The following is a 16,216-nucleotide window of genomic DNA, read 5'->3' as shown; positions in this document are numbered from 1 at the left end:
TTGCAAGGTCCCTGTTTCCGCTCATGCCAGCAAAAAGTATACCTGCATGCCTTTACTCTAAAGCGCTGTGAAGAGAGAGGTGCTGCCGCTGCCATGGCTGCTCCCGTCGTCCGTCATATGGAGAGATGCCAAGAGATTGTGGCCGTACTATTGATTGTATGGAGTGCCGGAGACGGCCTTGTGTCTGTAAGCTAAGAGCAACACGAGCGTGTTCCACGGCGAGTACTGCTACCTCTGGGATGCCGCACCGGACTGTCGACGGAGCTAAAGGGGGAGACCTTGTCGCTCGATGGAGAATGTACCGGTACGTCCCTGGCACCCGAACCCTGGCAAGAAAGCTGTCGCCTCCCTGCATGCGCCTTGTTTGGGTTGCTGGGACGAAGCAACATCCACACGCTCGTATCATGGCCAGACTCGACATCCAGGTATATAACATCATGTCCTGTCCGCCGCACACCTGCTCGGTCTCCTGTTCCTGGCCCAACCCCAAGTAATATCAGAAACTACACTCGCTAGTATCTCAGCTTGAGCTGTACTCTCGTTCATCAGACAGCCACTTACACCAATACCTACATCCGCCTAATATCTTAATATCACCCTCACACCCGTTATATCTATATATACACAACAAACAAGCAAACAAAAAATCACATTCAAAATGAGAACCTCCGCCGTCATCGTCGCCGCCGCCGCCGCTCTGGCCAGCGCTCAGGCTCCTCCCGAGGGCACCAACAAGGTGACCTGCGCCAAGCCCAACGCCAACTACTGCCTTCCTGGCGGCATCATCGTCCGCTGCGACGCCAACGGCATTGGCACTGCGGGCCGCTGCTCTGACAACGTTGCCGGATACCCTCCTGCGGGCGGTGTTGCCGAGTGCTGGCAGAGCGGTCCCCTCGTTGGTGACGCCGCTTGCCAGAAGAACGTACGTTGGCAATCCTGATACTTGATGCTTGATACTTGATCCCAAGATACTAACACATCCTGATAGTGTGTCGTCTATGCTCAGCCTTCTTCCTTCACTCTGCCTGCCTCTCAGTGCACGCCCAGCGCCGTTGTGTCCTCCGGCAGCGGCTCTCCCACCACCCTGGCCACTGCTCCTCAGACCTCTGCCCCCAGCACCATTGTCTACACCACCACTGTAGTCAACGGAACCGTCACCCTGACCGTTCCTTGCACCACCGAGGCCACTTCCGTCACTGGAGTTGTTCCTCCCCCGATCACTCCCACTGTCACTCCTCCCGCCGGCACTGGCGCTCCTCCCCCTCCTCCTGCTGGTGGCAACCAGACTGCTCCCACCGGCTCCAACACTCCCGTCGGACCTACTACTACCGGCCCTCACGTCGTCCCTACCAACGCCGCTGGCTCCAACCGCGCGACTGGTGCTCTGGCCGTCATGGGTCTCGTCGCTGCTTACTTCCTGTAAGCGTGTAAGCGAGAAAAGTGACAGCTTTTACAATTAAAAGCTTCCGCACTGAAGTTTGTCGAACCTTATAACGGTGTAACGACGAGGGGCTTTGGAGCATGTTTTTATGAAACGTCTGGGACACATGAAGGGATAACGATCATTACAATTAATCTGGGAGGATTCGGAAACGTCAGCAACGTGTTTTTTTGCCATGCTTTCTTCTTTTCTCTGCGAAATGTTGTATATATAACGCGGTAGCAAGAAAGAAAAGTACTGAGCCGGGGGGGAAACGAAGAGGAATATACCTTTGGGACGATAATTTTGGGAGTTTGATTTTTTTTATACTATTAGATACTGAAGTACCATATACCCCTCCTTTGCATGTGCGAAATCATGCCTTTAATGGAAACTTATCTTTGCTTTAAAAATTGTTTTAATACTTTTTGCTGTTTTGCCTTTGAACTGAGTGATGTTTTATACAAGTGTAACAACAACGCCGTTTTCACTTAAGAATTGTTTCAATGCTTTTTGCTGCTTCGTCTAAATATTGAGTGATGTATTATACTGAAATGACTTAACGTCATTTACGCTGTAGCTAAGATATGCTGTCAGGCTAAAGCTGGAGACAAAATTTGGATATCAAAAGTATGTGGAAAGGAGATTATATGCTGCCAGAACAAAAAGAAAAAGGGAAAAGGAAAGCAACAGCAAGAAAATCATCATCGATGCTGTCCCCACTTCTTCGAGTTCATAACCCACAGCTGCGGCGCCTCGCCCTTGCCCGTGTAAACGTAGCTCAAGTACAGCGCATACCGAAACATGGCCTGGCGAAGCAAATCCTCCGTCAAGTCATCCATGCCGATCGTGCGTCCGAAATTCCACGCCGCCAATTCCTCCACTCCTCCTTCGCTGTCCTCTGAATCCTCGCCGTCGCTCCACGCCCCGTTCACGGACGACGCCCTCGACGAGCAGGGCGAAGTAGACGGGCAGGCAGTTCCGCGCAGCGCCCTGTGCATGGCGAAGAGGAAGCTCTCCGCGACGGGGAGGTCCTTGGGGACGGAGCAGCCCGGGGACCAGATTGCCTTGGGGCGGCGGGTGAGGTCGGAGGCGATGCGCTCAATGGTGGATTTGGCGGTGGTTGGGTCGATGAAGGTGGCGAGGGTGGTGAAGGCGGATTTTGCGAGGGCGTCGTTGAAGGCGTGGCAGGTGAGGCGGGCGGATTTGTAGTCTGTGGGGGGGAGGTGGGTGAGGATTTGGGAGACGAGCTCGAAGGGGAGAGAGTCCATGTTGGTTGTTGTTTGTGAGTGTGTGTTTATATATGTTGTGTGTAGTTGCGTATATGAAGTTGCGCGTGTATAAGTGCGTATGTGGTTGATATATAGCCTTCTTTTGGCTCGATTGAATGTTGCAACTCGGAATGGGTATCAAAGTAAACTCATAAACGCGTCAAGAGTTGAAATCTTATGGCATATAGGAATAGAATGTGAAGAGCAAGGAGACGAGTCAAGTCAATGCACGCATGCATGCATGTAATACGGAGTAGCAGAAAGCCGTCAAGACTGAGCACGAATCAACCCCTCGACGAGGCGGCTCAGTCCAGGTATTTATCACCCGCAGATATCAGAAATAGAAACGTTAAAAATATGGGGGAAGTGATACAAAACCACGCCATCCAACGAAATGGGCATAACGTGGTCAGATCGACTGCGTGAGCTCCACGGCTATCTGGTGAGCCTCCCCCTCAGGGTCGCCATCAAGGTGTCGGACCCCAGCAGTGCCGGGTATCGATACCGGTGCAGATCCATCTTTGCGGAGAGGAGGGGAGGGGAACGGACAACCTCATTGTGCCAATTTCGCACAGCCCAGCCCTGTTTGGCGGCCCCCTTTATTGCTGCTTCTGGGCTTATCGCCTCTCTCGGACTCGCATCTTGGGACCTGACGTGAGACTTCGGACTCGCTAGCGCTAGCTTATTTTCTCTGCATCTACCTAGGTAGGCAAGTTGACCGGAATGGAAACTATCTCAAGCCTCCCAAGGGGACACCCGCGTAATCCACGGACGATAGTGGGCGAATGGCAAAAACTAGAACTGCTCTGGCGCGCGGAAAAGATGGGGGAGCTCTGATGAGTTTTGATGAGTCAGGCGTTGGTGATTGCTTAGGGCTGACGGCTTGGAGACGACTATTTGCAACTCCGAGGTGCCGCTGACGGGTGATCCGTCGTTTATCGTTTGGCTCAAAAGTCTGGACCAACTGCCGAGGGGTTTTGTATTATTTTGTAATCATTTTTGTAAAAGTAATTGCCAAGAACGGGAAACAATCTCCAATATGGCCTTCTTCTTGTCAATTGACCAAATTGCTACTCAAGCGGTAGAAGGGATGTAAGAAACGGGCAGATCGGACTGTGCTCAGTTGTCAACCGCCTTGTGTCCATTTCGCGAGTCAATATGGATCCGCCGGTTTTAAGCCTAACTAGCACAGCCGGCTTTCCCCACGGCCAGGCAATAAAAGTTTCCTATTTGGAAGCGCTCTCTCCATCAATTGACCTAGAGCGGGCACTAATAAACCTCAGGAAATGCGTTCCCCTCGCTTGCCGGTTCTCAGACCATAGCCAGCCAGTCTGTCAGTCTGTGTATTTATCTAGCTACGGGATAATAGTAATAAGTAGTCATACATTATCTGTAGCACTCCCAAGTATTAATAGAATTTCAAATTACATGCAATTACTGTTACCAAGGGCCGCCATCAATGGCGACTTTTCATCCAACTCCGGCTTGTATCGCCTCAAACTTCTCCCGAACTTCGGCCTGAGTGACAAGACGCGAAACCCCGCGTTTCAACGGCAAAGCAAGACACTGACTCGTGAATTCACCTGGTGACATGGAAAGCACGTGAAGAAGCGACGGCGATAGTGATGAGGGAAATTGCAGCATCACAGGCAATTCGCGGGATCGGAGATAGGCCATTCTCGTTCTATTTTTTTTTTTTTTTTATTTTTTTTTTTTCGCCTTTTTGCTGTTTTAGCCACTGGATGCGCCACAAAAACCAAACTGCCCTCTCGGCAACTTTGGTACAGTATCACGCCGCAATGGCCGCAGAGAAGAAGAAGGAGAGGGTAGAACGGATGGTAGGGCTTAGTTACGCAGCCACGTCTCGATTCTTCAGCATGACGTGGAGTGGCTTTACTGTGTTGAGCTTGCGTTAGATGCGTGTCATGTGAATCTGGCTATTGTTTGTAGTTGGAGGCGAAAGCCACTCTGGATACCGACAGCAGCGGGATCCACTCTCGTCCGCGGAGTAGAACGGGAACAATGGGAACGGGTATCCATTCAAGTGGTAGGCACAATGGGGAAGCAAACCTGGAGAAGTCTTCACAATAGTAACAATGTTTTACAAGAAATGCCTATAAATACATTAATCTCTCTCTCTATACAGTAAAAGGCGAAATGGGTGTCGCGAAAATGGATACAACTATAATAAGCCACCATAGGAAATAAATGCGCTATCCTAGTATAACGCCATGGGCTTTGTATCTAGCAAGTCTCTCAAGCTCCCAAATCACTAATTAACGACTCTAAAACAGGATGTTTCCGCTACACTTCTGTCATTTATATTATTAAATGCATTACCTCTATATATATGTTCTTTTAACTCTTTCTTTTTCTTTTTCCCTTAATTACTAGCTAGAGCTTAACTTAGTTATTATCAGCCTAAAAACCCTCCAGGAGGGAAGAGAGCTAATGGACTACTAGAATGACAAACACTACAGTAGCAACTGAAATAAATGTCCTCTATTCATTACACATGGACCATATTATGGGGCTTGTGGCTTATACAGTGTAAAAAAAAAACAAATTATGCAGTAGTGACCAAGAACCTTGTCGCCAGTTGTCAACGTATACAACTTTTCACACAAACCGCCTTGTGCTGCACCGTGGCTAGTACAGTATGAATTAACAGCCATAAGCTGGTCCCTAATGGCCATCGGCTAGACTGGAAACCTTGCTCGCTGTATTATACGTTAAGGTAATGATAAACTGCGTGAAGCATATCAAAATATAATTTGAAGACTTAAAGCCAAATATTTGTCTTTGTCAATTAGTCTAATTGTAATAAAAAGGCTGGACAACGACGTATGGGGTGGGCGCCGTTAGGAACAACATGCATAAACGTTAACGCGCTCAACTGCAAGAAAGGACACCCGATCCTCTTAGCGTACACAGAATATAGAATTTAACTTGCAAGTATCTAATCTAGGTCAACAGACGCAACATGGTCCAAGGACTCATGTGAGAAATCATGGCAAGATAAGATATCAAACGACAAAGAACCGGAACTAGATAGTGCTGCCGTAAAGGATATAATAAGCCATATACATAATTTTGGAAGTGTACATATATCCCAGGTTGATAGTTGCCCGGACGAGCTTCTCCCAACGCGCGTAATCATTATGTGTGTGTATCAGGTAAAAATGTTGAATTAAAATAGAGCGACTTTATATAGAGACCGACGTCGTCACATGCACTCGTCACTAGCCCACTGATACCTGCACCTGTAACCACTCCCCCAACCATAATAACTACCTAGTACAGCCCTAACCGTCTTTTTCAGATCTCGGTCGGTTTAGCGCCGAGTCTGTTTCCGGCATGCGTTGCTATCCAAATGACGTTTAACACTATCTGGTCTCGACAGAATTTTTTGACATTCCGGACAGGGAACGCCTTTAGAGGGGTTTCTGGGTGCATTATTAGAATTCCTTCCCACTTTGAACCATTTGAGGGGGACAAGTGCTAACTTTCGACAGGAGTATTTGTCGTGTCGATCAAAGGCATCTTTCCTTATAAATTGTTCCTTGCATTGGTAACAGGTAAGGCACTGTGCCGTTTTGGTGCTAGTCTCAGCTCCACTGCAAGTATATCAGCATCGCCATCAACATAAACGGATGCAACATGACCTACTGGGGGATATTGACAGTAGCAGAGCCAGGCGGATTAACCATATCCGGGTCGGCATAGAATAATTGACCTCCGTTGTAATGAACTCTATCCGCAGGATAATAACCAGGACTCTGCATAATATCGTTACTCAACGGTGTCAAATTCCAAGGTCCGTACGAGAAAGATCCGAAATTGTGTGGCTGCAGAGAGTTATCCAAGCCATGCCCACCGAGTGCATGTATGCTTGAAGGGTCGACCGTTGGCTGATTTGGATAAATGGCGACACGGATACCAGTATCCATAGAAACTGGGCCGGCATTCTCCAAAGCATAACTGCAGCTGGAATAGACATGACCAGTTGTGCCAAGTCTTTTTACGGTAAATTGTCAGTATGGGAAGGATCATCGTTAATTTCAACGAGACTGAAGACCATCTCATCGGTAATCGCGCCAACCGGAAGCAGGAAGCCTGCCGAGCACGGAGGAGACAATCACTTCATCCTGAAAGTGAGAGCTATCCACACTGACCTACCTGACTTGCCCGTTGTTTTTTGCTCTAACAATGATGCGCTATCCTTCGCCAGCTCATTCATACTCTGTATGATAGTCGCCTAGGACTAGACGCGATCTGGCGGTGTTTATAGTTTCGGTGGACGACGAGGCCATCTCGCCGTCCGGGGCAAGGCTCGAGAACTCTAACAGTTGGTGTCTCTCGATCTGTCTCCTATATATTACCTCGAATTGGAAGGAAGCGCAAAATTCTCATTCTCTCTTTAACGTCACACCGCCTTCACCGTAGAGCTCAGCCGAGCAGGACGAAGAAGTGGAGGCTTTGTAACTCACGACAACGCCTGCCGAGGCAGGACAGAGTCAAAATATTCCCCGAGTTCCGAGTCAACGTCCAATAATGCCAGTGGATATGGCTCGTCTATCAAGATGTGCCCATTACTCAATGAGTCCGTGGGAGTTGCATTGTCTTGGTCGCTGCCGGAAAGGGGCTCGTGGTGCGGTTGTGAGAGCGTTGACTTAGACATTGTTTTCGGCGAAATGGAAGGCCGTATCCCGTTGGATAGTTAGGAAGGCGAGTGATGGTTTGATGTGAAAATGTAGGAATGGTAACTGCAAGTTGATGAACTGTAGGAGCAAAGCTGGATTGAACTAGGGTTGTAGAGGAGTCTTGTGGAAGAAATTTCGTGGACTTGGAAGGATTGGCAAGACCTATTTATACCTTATTCAACGCGCGCCCTCCATGGCCGGGACGCGTCGCTACATCAATATGGCCATGGGAACTGAGTGCCAAAGTAACGCGGCGTAATGTGGCCGACCCAACAGGCACGACCCAAGGGGTGGGGCTGTGGTGGTGGTGGAGGTCAGTGGTGTCGTAGTGGGGTTGCTAGCTGTTGTGGCACGTGCCTTATGTACAATAGGACTGATGAACATTGTACATTACAATAATGGTTGTCAGCATTTTACAAGTCTCATCTATTTTTGAGACTAGAGCAGTCGCCTACGAAGGAAATGTAACCAAGGCGCTCGGGTGGGTGGCCGCTTCCAGCCAGAGCAGCAGCGATGCCCTAACGTTCCATCACCGTTCATTGGTTTTCATGTGAGGCTCGCTCCGACGCATAGTTCTCCGCATAATAAAGTAATCTAAGTATCGTGTATCTTACCTGAGAAATCTCGGCTTCTGGTATTCGCCTTAATCAGCAGCCCAAGACGGTATAATTCGATGCAGGTTATTTACACTCCCGCGATGTTGGGGTGTGTAATGTGATTTAAGTGGCAGTCGTAATGGACTGCTTAAGCATAAAGTACATAGGATCTCAATGCAGCCAAAAGCGTTATTAAAGCCAGAGTTACTGCTCACCAGTACCTACATTTCGTTTCACACTATAAAAGCCATAAATTAGAAAATTAGTCTGCGGAAAACCCTCTAAATAGCGACAATGACAGCGGCCATAATGAAGTACTGCAGTACTAATTGTCAAGTGTTCATTCGCACTGTATCAGCCACAGGCCCAATGGCGTGGTCCGTGCGGAAAGAGATTCTATGCTAAAGTTGGACACTTATTTCGATCTATAGTAACAATGAAAATATTTTAAATGTAATGAGTTTCTAAATTTTCTTTCTCTCTTCTGGATGAAAATAGCTCCTTTTCTCTCTCTGTTATAACTTGTAACATTAACTCAGTAGTAGACGCTGAAAGAGGTATCAAGCCACAATCCAACTAAAAATGGATCCTCATTATAATCTTTATCTAGCTAACCAGCGACACCCATTTCGCCTTTACTGTATGCAGCTATGTACATACGAACATATGTATCTCTCTTTCTTTATATAGGCGTATTATCTCAGACCTGTATCTAGCTGGACCTACTGTACTTCAATTAATATTATTTCAAGAGTCGTAAACAAGCATACCTTATTGGTGCTCGTAAACTACGAGAAATTTCGCTTATCTCGCTTATCTCGCTTGCTGCTTGCTAGTCAGTTGGTCCCCGTAAGAACAGACCGGCTCTGTCTAGAAACTGACTAGGTGAGGACTCTAAACTGGCCATCCACACAACTATTTACCAAAGGAGGTGATGAATAGTTAAAAAACATGCAAGTCGCTCACTCGACCTAGAAAAAAAGAAAACCGGATACTTTTTGTGTGAGTCTCATTGCACTGCAATCATGCAAGGGACTATTGCAGTGGCTATCAAAGAGTGCCGTGATTACTTTTCGTTACAAGGTTGATAGAATCTTAACACAGCTTTCGGAGAGGTATATGAGTTTAATAATATGTCTTATTTGACTTAACTTCAGCGCCAAAGCTTGATGCTTTGTTGGCCTACCGAGATGTGCATTAGACATAATTCCCTTTCTTTCAGCTATTGTCGAATAGAATTACTCGTTGCTCTAGAACAAGACGCTCATGTCCACTAACTAAGCCATCACGGTTTATTAGATAGCATTTCAATCTAGATGCCCTATTTGATAAATTATACTATCATCGCTTCAAATATTCTTATATCCCAAGGCTAGTCTTGTTCACTCTGTCTAAGAATCTCTAGTGCATTCAAAATATGTGGATTTTCAGGGCCTAGGATGCGTTGTGCACAAGGAATAAGATCGCGAGATAGCACGATGAGATCGTTCAAGCGGCCTTAGTCTGTGAATATGAGCGCTAGCTCGAGCATAGCACCAAGCACTTCAACATGCTCATCCCCTAGTACCCTCTTCATTGTTTCCATCACCTGTACGTATAACGACTCTGCCTCTGTTAATCTCCTTTGATTTCGAAATATGCAAACTAGCTCGATTATAGCGTCAAATACGTCAGGATGCTCATCCCCTAATATCTTCTTTCTCGTCTCTATCACCTGCATGAATAACGACTCTGCCTCTGTTAATCGCCTTTGATCTCGGAATATGCGTGCTAGCTCGGCCATAGCGTCAAGTACATCAGGATGCTCATCCCCTAGTACCTCCTTTCTCGTCTCCATCACCTTCACAGCAAATGGCTCTGCCTCTCTTAGTCGTCCTTGGTTTCGGAACATGTGCGCTAGCTCGGCCATAACCCTAAGTACGTCAGGATGCTTGCCTCCTAGTACCCTTTTCTTGATTTCTATCCCCTGCATCAGTATTAACTCCACCTCCGCTAATCGCCCTTGCCTCGTATACACAGATGCCATGCCAGGTGTACTGATCAGCGTCTCAAGATGCTCATCTCCTGATACCCTTTTTAACGCCTCCATCACCTCCCCCGCAAGCAATTTCGCTTCTACGCATCTTCCTTGTCTTTTATACATGAATGACAGATCAGACATGATGCGCAATGTTCCGAGATGCTCGTCTCCCAATATCCTTTTTGACGTCTCTACCAGCTGCACCCTTAGCGGTTCCGCGTCTTCAAGTCGTCCTTGCAATATGTAAGTTGCGAGCAAAATCATCATGTTAACAAACATGAATGGATTTTTGTCTGCCGGTCTCCTTTTTCTTGACTGAAAAGCTTTTCGAGCGACACGCTCGGCCGCGAAGTGATCCCCAATCCCTAGCAAATATACCGACACTTTTGCCAACAGCTTGATCCAATTATGAGTATCAGGTGCATCTGTAGGTTCTTCATGCAAGAATGACTTCATATGAGGCAGTAACAGCTGGCACCTAGCCCATGTCTCAAAGTTTCCACTAGGGAAATGTTCTGCACAGAGGCTTAAGAACAGGGATTTCAATCGCGCAAAATTGTTCCCATTGAACTCTGAAAGCCAAACTTTAGTACAGAACTGCACGAGAGCATGCATATCACAGAGTCCAGATGTGGTGGATAGTCTGATGAGGGAATAGCCCCGGAGAACATCCAAGTCATCCTCTAGATCTTCATCGTTATCGCCATTCATATCTTCAAAATCTGAGGTAACAATATTGTAGTCCGATAGCATAAATTCAGGAATATCTTGTGGTTGGAAGAAGCTCATAAGTAGAAGCAAGTTCGCTGCTGTTGGTCTCTCTTGTCGGATCTGCTCGAAGGTAACTTGCCAAGTAATTACAACAGAATTCGAAACATCTTCACGCCGTCGAAGATCACCAAAATCTCTATTCAAGAGACTCTTTTTTTGTTTTTCGTTTTGCCGCAATTCATCAAGATATGAACTGATTGAGACTCGAGGTGCACGTCGGTTGATATATGCAGCTGCCTGGTTCACGGCAAGCGGGATGAAATCCAGAGCACAAGCGAGATCTATAGCTGCGTCTTGGTCTATGTCTTGACTCAATTTGTTTTCAAGGATCTTCAGAGCCTCAAGGCTACACATTGTGGGGACCTCTTGGATAGCTTTATGGCTGCCAGTCAATTTTTCTGCCACGCTTCTATTGCGCGACATGATAACGATTTTCCCATTGCCTGTTCTTGGCAAGAAAGATGCTAGAGGTTCCCTTTGACTTTCTCCATTTTCGCTCCTGGAAGGGAAAAACCTCTCCATTTCATCAGCATTGTCCAATATAATCAACCAGGGGAGCGCTTCTGTCTTTTGTAGCCAATCGCGGACAAGGGCAAGAACGTTGGCATTTGGGTCATGGCGGCCAGGTAATGTGAGTGTGTCTGCAAGCAATCGGTAGGACTCTTCGAATTTTGCCTCTGTACCGCCATGCACCCAAAATACGCTGGTTTCGGGTGAAGCGATATGCAATCTATAGGCAAATTCGATGACAATCTGGGACTTCCTTTGGCATTCTTAGCTTTAGATCATTACAAGCAGCGAATCAGCGGTGAATGGTCTTACCCAAATCCACCCATGCCAACCAGCGCTATTCGACGAGCCGGATTTGTGTTGTACTGCTCCTCGAGCCACTCCCGAAGGACTGGCCGATCCACAAAATCTGGATCACGGGGAAAAGGTATCATGAAATGTGGTTTACAATCCTTTGATCTATTCTCGACCGATCGGAGAGATAAGTTCTCGATTCTTCCGTTGATATCAAGAAGAAGCTTTCTAATTCGACTATTAGCTGCCGTTTTTACCATAGTGCATGGATTAGCTGGTGAGCGAGCTGCAGCTTACGTCTGATCGATCTGCAAGATGGCTGTAATTGCCTCTCGGTAACCGACAAGAGAAGCAATAACGACTTCAACTTCACCCTTATTGAACGGCCATTTCACTGCGCGAAGACCAAACCGCCTCATTGCCTTCCGTGTTGCACTTGGCTCAAGTTTATCTTGCAGCCGCTGCAGTTCGGCTTGGCATCTCTGGAGTGGGTCATCGAGTTCTCGAGATGCAGATAGAAATTGACTGTTTGGCTGTTCGAGGAGATGATTGGCATGGCGAAGAGTCGTCTCCAGATTCTTCAGTTGTTCTTTGAGGCGTTCGATCTCGGCTCGAGCATTAGCAACGTCGATAACGAACTTGGAACATAGTACGATGATTTTAGCAGATAAGTCAGCAGCGACCGTTACACTCGAAGTCTCCATGGTCAGATGTCACTGACGCGATACTATTATTATTGCTGACACAACCGCGTGTAGGATCATACATCTAACCAGGCCAGGCATTAGGCGACGACAAGGCTGTGCTGCTGAGCTCAACTGCATATCTGATTTGTCGCACGTGACTATCATTTATGGCGAATCATAGCGACTTCTGTCCTACTTCGATTCTACAATCTAAATGAGTATTGAGATCTGTTATTAGCCCTTTAATGTGTGTGATAATTAGATCTACATTCATGAGGCTGCTACCAATCCCTGTGTTAGCTGGCTAACACAGGGTATCTAAGTAGGTACCTACAAGGCAGTTCAATTACCTAGTACATGTAAGATCGTCGCAGTCAATGGATTAGCAGAAAAAGCCATATTTCACTTGATGGGCATAACTACTAGGTAAATTTACCAAAATTTACTAAGGTACACTTGGCTATATTGCTGGTACATTAGATGATTGTGAGGTGCGTCATATATTTTGGAGAGTTAGACTCATCAGCATTCTTGCTATCTACCTTAATGCAAACTCTCTACAGCACATACCAACAGTACAAGACCGACATTTATTCTAAGTCTTGATGCTCAATGCCTATATATAAAACCCGACACTCTCGCTCTCTACTCAACTCCCTCAGTCTCCTGCTGGAACCACTCCTTCATGAGCCTCATCCTTTCCGTCCTCTCTCGGGCCATAGCTCTGCCCACGTCCGTCTTCATCATAGATTCCAGCTTGAACAATTTCTCTTCGAAATGGCCAATAGAATCGTCCAAGGCCCTTCCCTTGGCTCCCCCAAAGGTAAAAGCGCGACCAATGCCCACCGCTCCAATAGCATCCAGTCGATCGGCATCTTGCACAACAGCGAGTTCGGGGTATTCTTTAATAAGTGTTTGAACACGCGCCGGGTCCTTGATTTCGCTCGAATAGCTGACTCCAAGGCAAATGATTTGTATCTTCTCTGCCAGGGCCTCAGACGCCCCGAGAGACGTTAATGCTGTAAAGATCATGCGCGTGGCGTCTTCTCCGGGCTTAAGGTACTTTCTATCGCCTACATCGTGTAGTAGTGCCGCAAGAGTGACGATATCGCGGTTCGTGTCGGGGACATGTGTTTGAATCGTCTGTGCAAGATGCACCACGCGCTTGATATGACTGTAGTCGTGTGATGGGTCATAGTTGGACATGTAGACCTTTATATAGTCGGTCACCTTGGCAATGAGTGCCGGGTCCACGGTGGGAGAGCTCATGATGACACTTGAAGTGATGAAGATTGTAGATCTATAATGCTTTTGGCTTTAAAATCTCTCTGCTAGTAGCAGCAGTGAACGAGATTTTTTGTTTCTTTTTTTCTGTTCTTCAATATATGACAAGACTGTATGTTTTAGAGCCTGTATTTCCTGTTTATCTGCCCAAATTTGCCTATAGCCCGAATAATCGCCTGATATCTGCCAGCTCAATGCTAAAACGCAATCGAAGTTTCTGTCAGTGAGAGTTGGGCGATTGGGGTAGGTATGTATATATAGTTTTTGGCGTTCAATATAGCATGAGAGACTCGTCTAGTGCATCCTTTTTGGGCTCGCCGAAAGGTTGAGTCAGCCGGTAAGTGCTCACGTGATCATTCTATCTCGCCGGCGGCACAAACTACCTGTCCTTGGAGTAGAAGCCAACATTCCCTCCCAAATAAAGTATCGGCAAGGCTGTTTAGCGAGGCTATGCGCCTGTCGATAGACTCATATCCATACGTAACACATTTTGCTGCCTCTTTCTGTGCTGTAGGGAAATGTTACCCTCCTGTGCTGCCCCAAGGCAGGCAATCGGAAGAATATCGGCTATTTGCCAGTTCACGGCCCAGGGTCGCTTAGTATTCCCACAAAAGGGAGTCCACAAAAAAAGCCCACAAAAAAAGGACGTCTCCTATTTCGAATTCTGGTGGGGATCACGATCCGTTGCACCGTTATCCACCCCTGCCGCCATTTGCAAGCCATCGTCGATTTAGTGTGGATCGGTCCGCTATCCTTGTGAGACATCATGAAAGGCGGAATTGATTTTATTCATTTGATGACGTCCGGCCAGTTTTCGGACTTGAAGTTGACATGTCGAGGCAAAGAGTTCAAAATTCACAAGCTGGTCGCGTGTTCACAATCGTCCGTCATTGCCACGGCCCTCAAGGGTGATTTCAAGGTATGCAATGATTACAACAAGCTTTAGTGAGGCAGATCCTGAATTTGAAGTAGGAAGCCCAGTCCAGTGTCATCAACATCGAGCTCTTCGACGCAGAAACAGTGAGACGCATGGTAGAGTATCTCTACACGGGAGATTATGACCAGTTTAAAGAAGCCAGCAACGGTTCGTTTTTCATTAAAAGAGGTTGCACCGAGAATAGGTATTCTAACATGGGTTAAACAGTTGCTGCCGCTACCAGTGCTGCAACGCCCAGTCCTCCCAACACTGTGCAGAGCCAAGGCAGCCCAGCCCCAGCAAACACGGCCCCAGCAAACACAGCCCCAGCAACGCCTGCTCTAGTTGCCAAAGGCACGCTGCATCATGTACAAGTAAACGCAATTGCGGATTACTACGGCATTCAGGGCCTTGGCCTGCTGGCTAATCAAAAGATTCAACAAGCCTATGTGGTCAAGTGGGATCCAAAGTCCTTTATTGCCTCGGCGAAGGCCGCCATCAGCGTCAGTGGCGACAAGTCGCTGCACGGCGTGATGGCTCTCCTCACTGCCCAAAACTTGAAAGAGTTGCTCAAGTCTGGCGAGTTGGCTAGTTTGGTAGGTGAATTTGCTGCTTCGGTTCTGCATTTTCACGCCCATTTGCTCGACGCGGCACGACAAGAGCAGGGTCAAGCCGGGGTGCAGCAGCAAAGCGATCTTCAAGCCAGATGCCAGTCCGAAGAAGCAAGAGCTACCCGCATCATTGAGAATATTGGCAGGCTTGTCAGCGTATTGTGCGAGCGGGAGTATTGTCGAAATGGTGCTTGCCAAAGGGAATTTGGAAGCTATATCGAGGTAATTGGGGACCCTGCTGAGCCGACATATGTCCTTCGATGCTCTACATGTCTATGTCGGCATTCGTAGGTGCCCTTCCAATAGGACTTGCATGAATGGGGGGTGGAGACATATGTTGGACCGGGATATGGAGACATTTGTGAATGCGATAGTGCATACATCTTTGATGACATGCTTACCCGCCGGCGCTAGAGTCGAATCACATTTAATTCTGTTAGGCAGCTGGCAAATGAAAAGTATCTATGACAGTTAATTACGAGTTAAAGGCTGTGATGATAAATCTCCATTCTAGGCAGAACACAGTAGAGGGGAAAGATACAAGGGAAGAAATGCATGGGACCACAAGAAAAAGAGACCGACAGCATGACTACAACTACGAAGTAGTACTACTACCTACTGAGTAGGCATGAGCAGTGGCAATACGTAATAACTCGTAGCACGGTCGCCATTATGGGCCGCAGGAAGATGCGATGGTAATACATGGATACATGGCATGCCTTTCTGTCCGTGAGGATGGTGTGGAGATTTCGCCCATATCGTACGAAGTAGGGAAACTAAACGCCGATAAACGCAGCTATCTAGTTGTTTGTTTCCTGTTTCTTGTTTCTTACTAGTACTGCCTGCGGGCCAAGCAGGCAGAGGATGCGACGGCGGCCATGAAGAGAATGCATGAATGATCCATCCAACCAAGCGACCAATACCGTAACAGCCTCATGTTCCGTACAGGCAGTACCCAGTGATCAATATTTCATCAAGCTTAGGTCGCTTCTTATGCGGCCACGAGGGGGAGATGCGGATGATGCCGTGGTTGGCCTGATTAGCCGGCCAACAAGGCCCGTTTGGCGGCCGAGCCATGAGGTGGTGTCCTCTTCACATCGCTGCTTTTATGGAGTTCTGAGCGACCATAGAGCT

At 47.4% G+C, this 16,216-nt stretch overlaps 6 protein-coding genes across 6 annotated transcripts; 2 read left to right on the top strand and 4 right to left on the bottom strand.

The window, feature by feature from the left end:
- The first annotated feature begins 483 nt into the window (after positions 1-483).
- Positions 484-1,818, top strand: TrAFT101_002167 (uncharacterized protein). Its single transcript, XM_024903671.2, has 2 exons — positions 484-922; positions 989-1,818. Exons 1-2 carry the CDS (start codon positions 659-661, stop codon positions 1,421-1,423), a joined length of 699 nt encoding a protein of 232 aa, XP_024763286.1. The 5' UTR covers positions 484-658; the 3' UTR covers positions 1,424-1,818.
- Positions 1,819-1,988: 170 nt separating this feature from the next.
- On the bottom strand, positions 1,989-2,706 carry TrAFT101_002166 (uncharacterized protein). Its single transcript, XM_024907853.2, has one exon. It carries the CDS (start codon positions 2,689-2,691, stop codon positions 2,125-2,127), a length of 567 nt encoding a protein of 188 aa, XP_024763285.1. The 5' UTR covers positions 2,692-2,706; the 3' UTR covers positions 1,989-2,124.
- Positions 2,707-6,356: 3,650 nt separating this feature from the next.
- Positions 6,357-7,372, bottom strand: TrAFT101_002165 (uncharacterized protein; the record flags this gene model as incomplete). Its single annotated transcript, XM_066126523.1, has 2 exons — positions 6,357-6,708; positions 7,182-7,372. The coding sequence occupies 2 exons, from the start codon at positions 7,370-7,372 to the stop codon at positions 6,357-6,359; spliced, it is 543 nt and encodes a 180-aa protein (XP_065982626.1).
- Positions 7,373-9,488: 2,116 nt separating this feature from the next.
- Positions 9,489-12,331, bottom strand: TrAFT101_002164 (uncharacterized protein; the record flags this gene model as incomplete). Its single annotated transcript, XM_024902420.2, has 3 exons — positions 11,883-12,331; positions 11,604-11,813; positions 9,489-11,544 (listed from the first exon to the last, which is right to left on the bottom strand). The coding sequence occupies exons 1-3, from the start codon at positions 12,287-12,289 to the stop codon at positions 9,489-9,491; spliced, it is 2,673 nt and encodes an 890-aa protein (XP_024763282.2). The 5' UTR covers positions 12,290-12,331.
- Positions 12,332-12,771: 440 nt separating this feature from the next.
- TrAFT101_002163 (uncharacterized protein) lies at positions 12,772-13,910 on the bottom strand. Its single transcript, XM_024903670.2, has one exon. It carries the CDS (start codon positions 13,538-13,540, stop codon positions 12,917-12,919), a length of 624 nt encoding a protein of 207 aa, XP_024763281.2. The 5' UTR covers positions 13,541-13,910; the 3' UTR covers positions 12,772-12,916.
- Positions 13,911-14,280: 370 nt separating this feature from the next.
- Positions 14,281-15,543, top strand: TrAFT101_002162 (uncharacterized protein). The gene is made up of 3 exons (XM_024901812.2): positions 14,281-14,474; positions 14,528-14,639; positions 14,700-15,543. The coding sequence occupies exons 1-3, from the start codon at positions 14,322-14,324 to the stop codon at positions 15,371-15,373; spliced, it is 939 nt and encodes a 312-aa protein (XP_024763280.2). The 5' UTR covers positions 14,281-14,321; the 3' UTR covers positions 15,374-15,543.
- The last annotated feature ends 673 nt before the right edge of the window (positions 15,544-16,216 follow it).

Source organism: Trichoderma asperellum, chromosome 1, assembly GCF_020647865.1.
Source record: "Trichoderma asperellum chromosome 1, complete sequence".
In the NCBI taxonomy this organism is placed as follows: Eukaryota; Fungi; Ascomycota; class Sordariomycetes; order Hypocreales; family Hypocreaceae; genus Trichoderma; species Trichoderma asperellum.
Note: the sequence above shows the minus strand (reverse complement) of the source record. Positions and strands in the feature narration are given on the sequence as shown.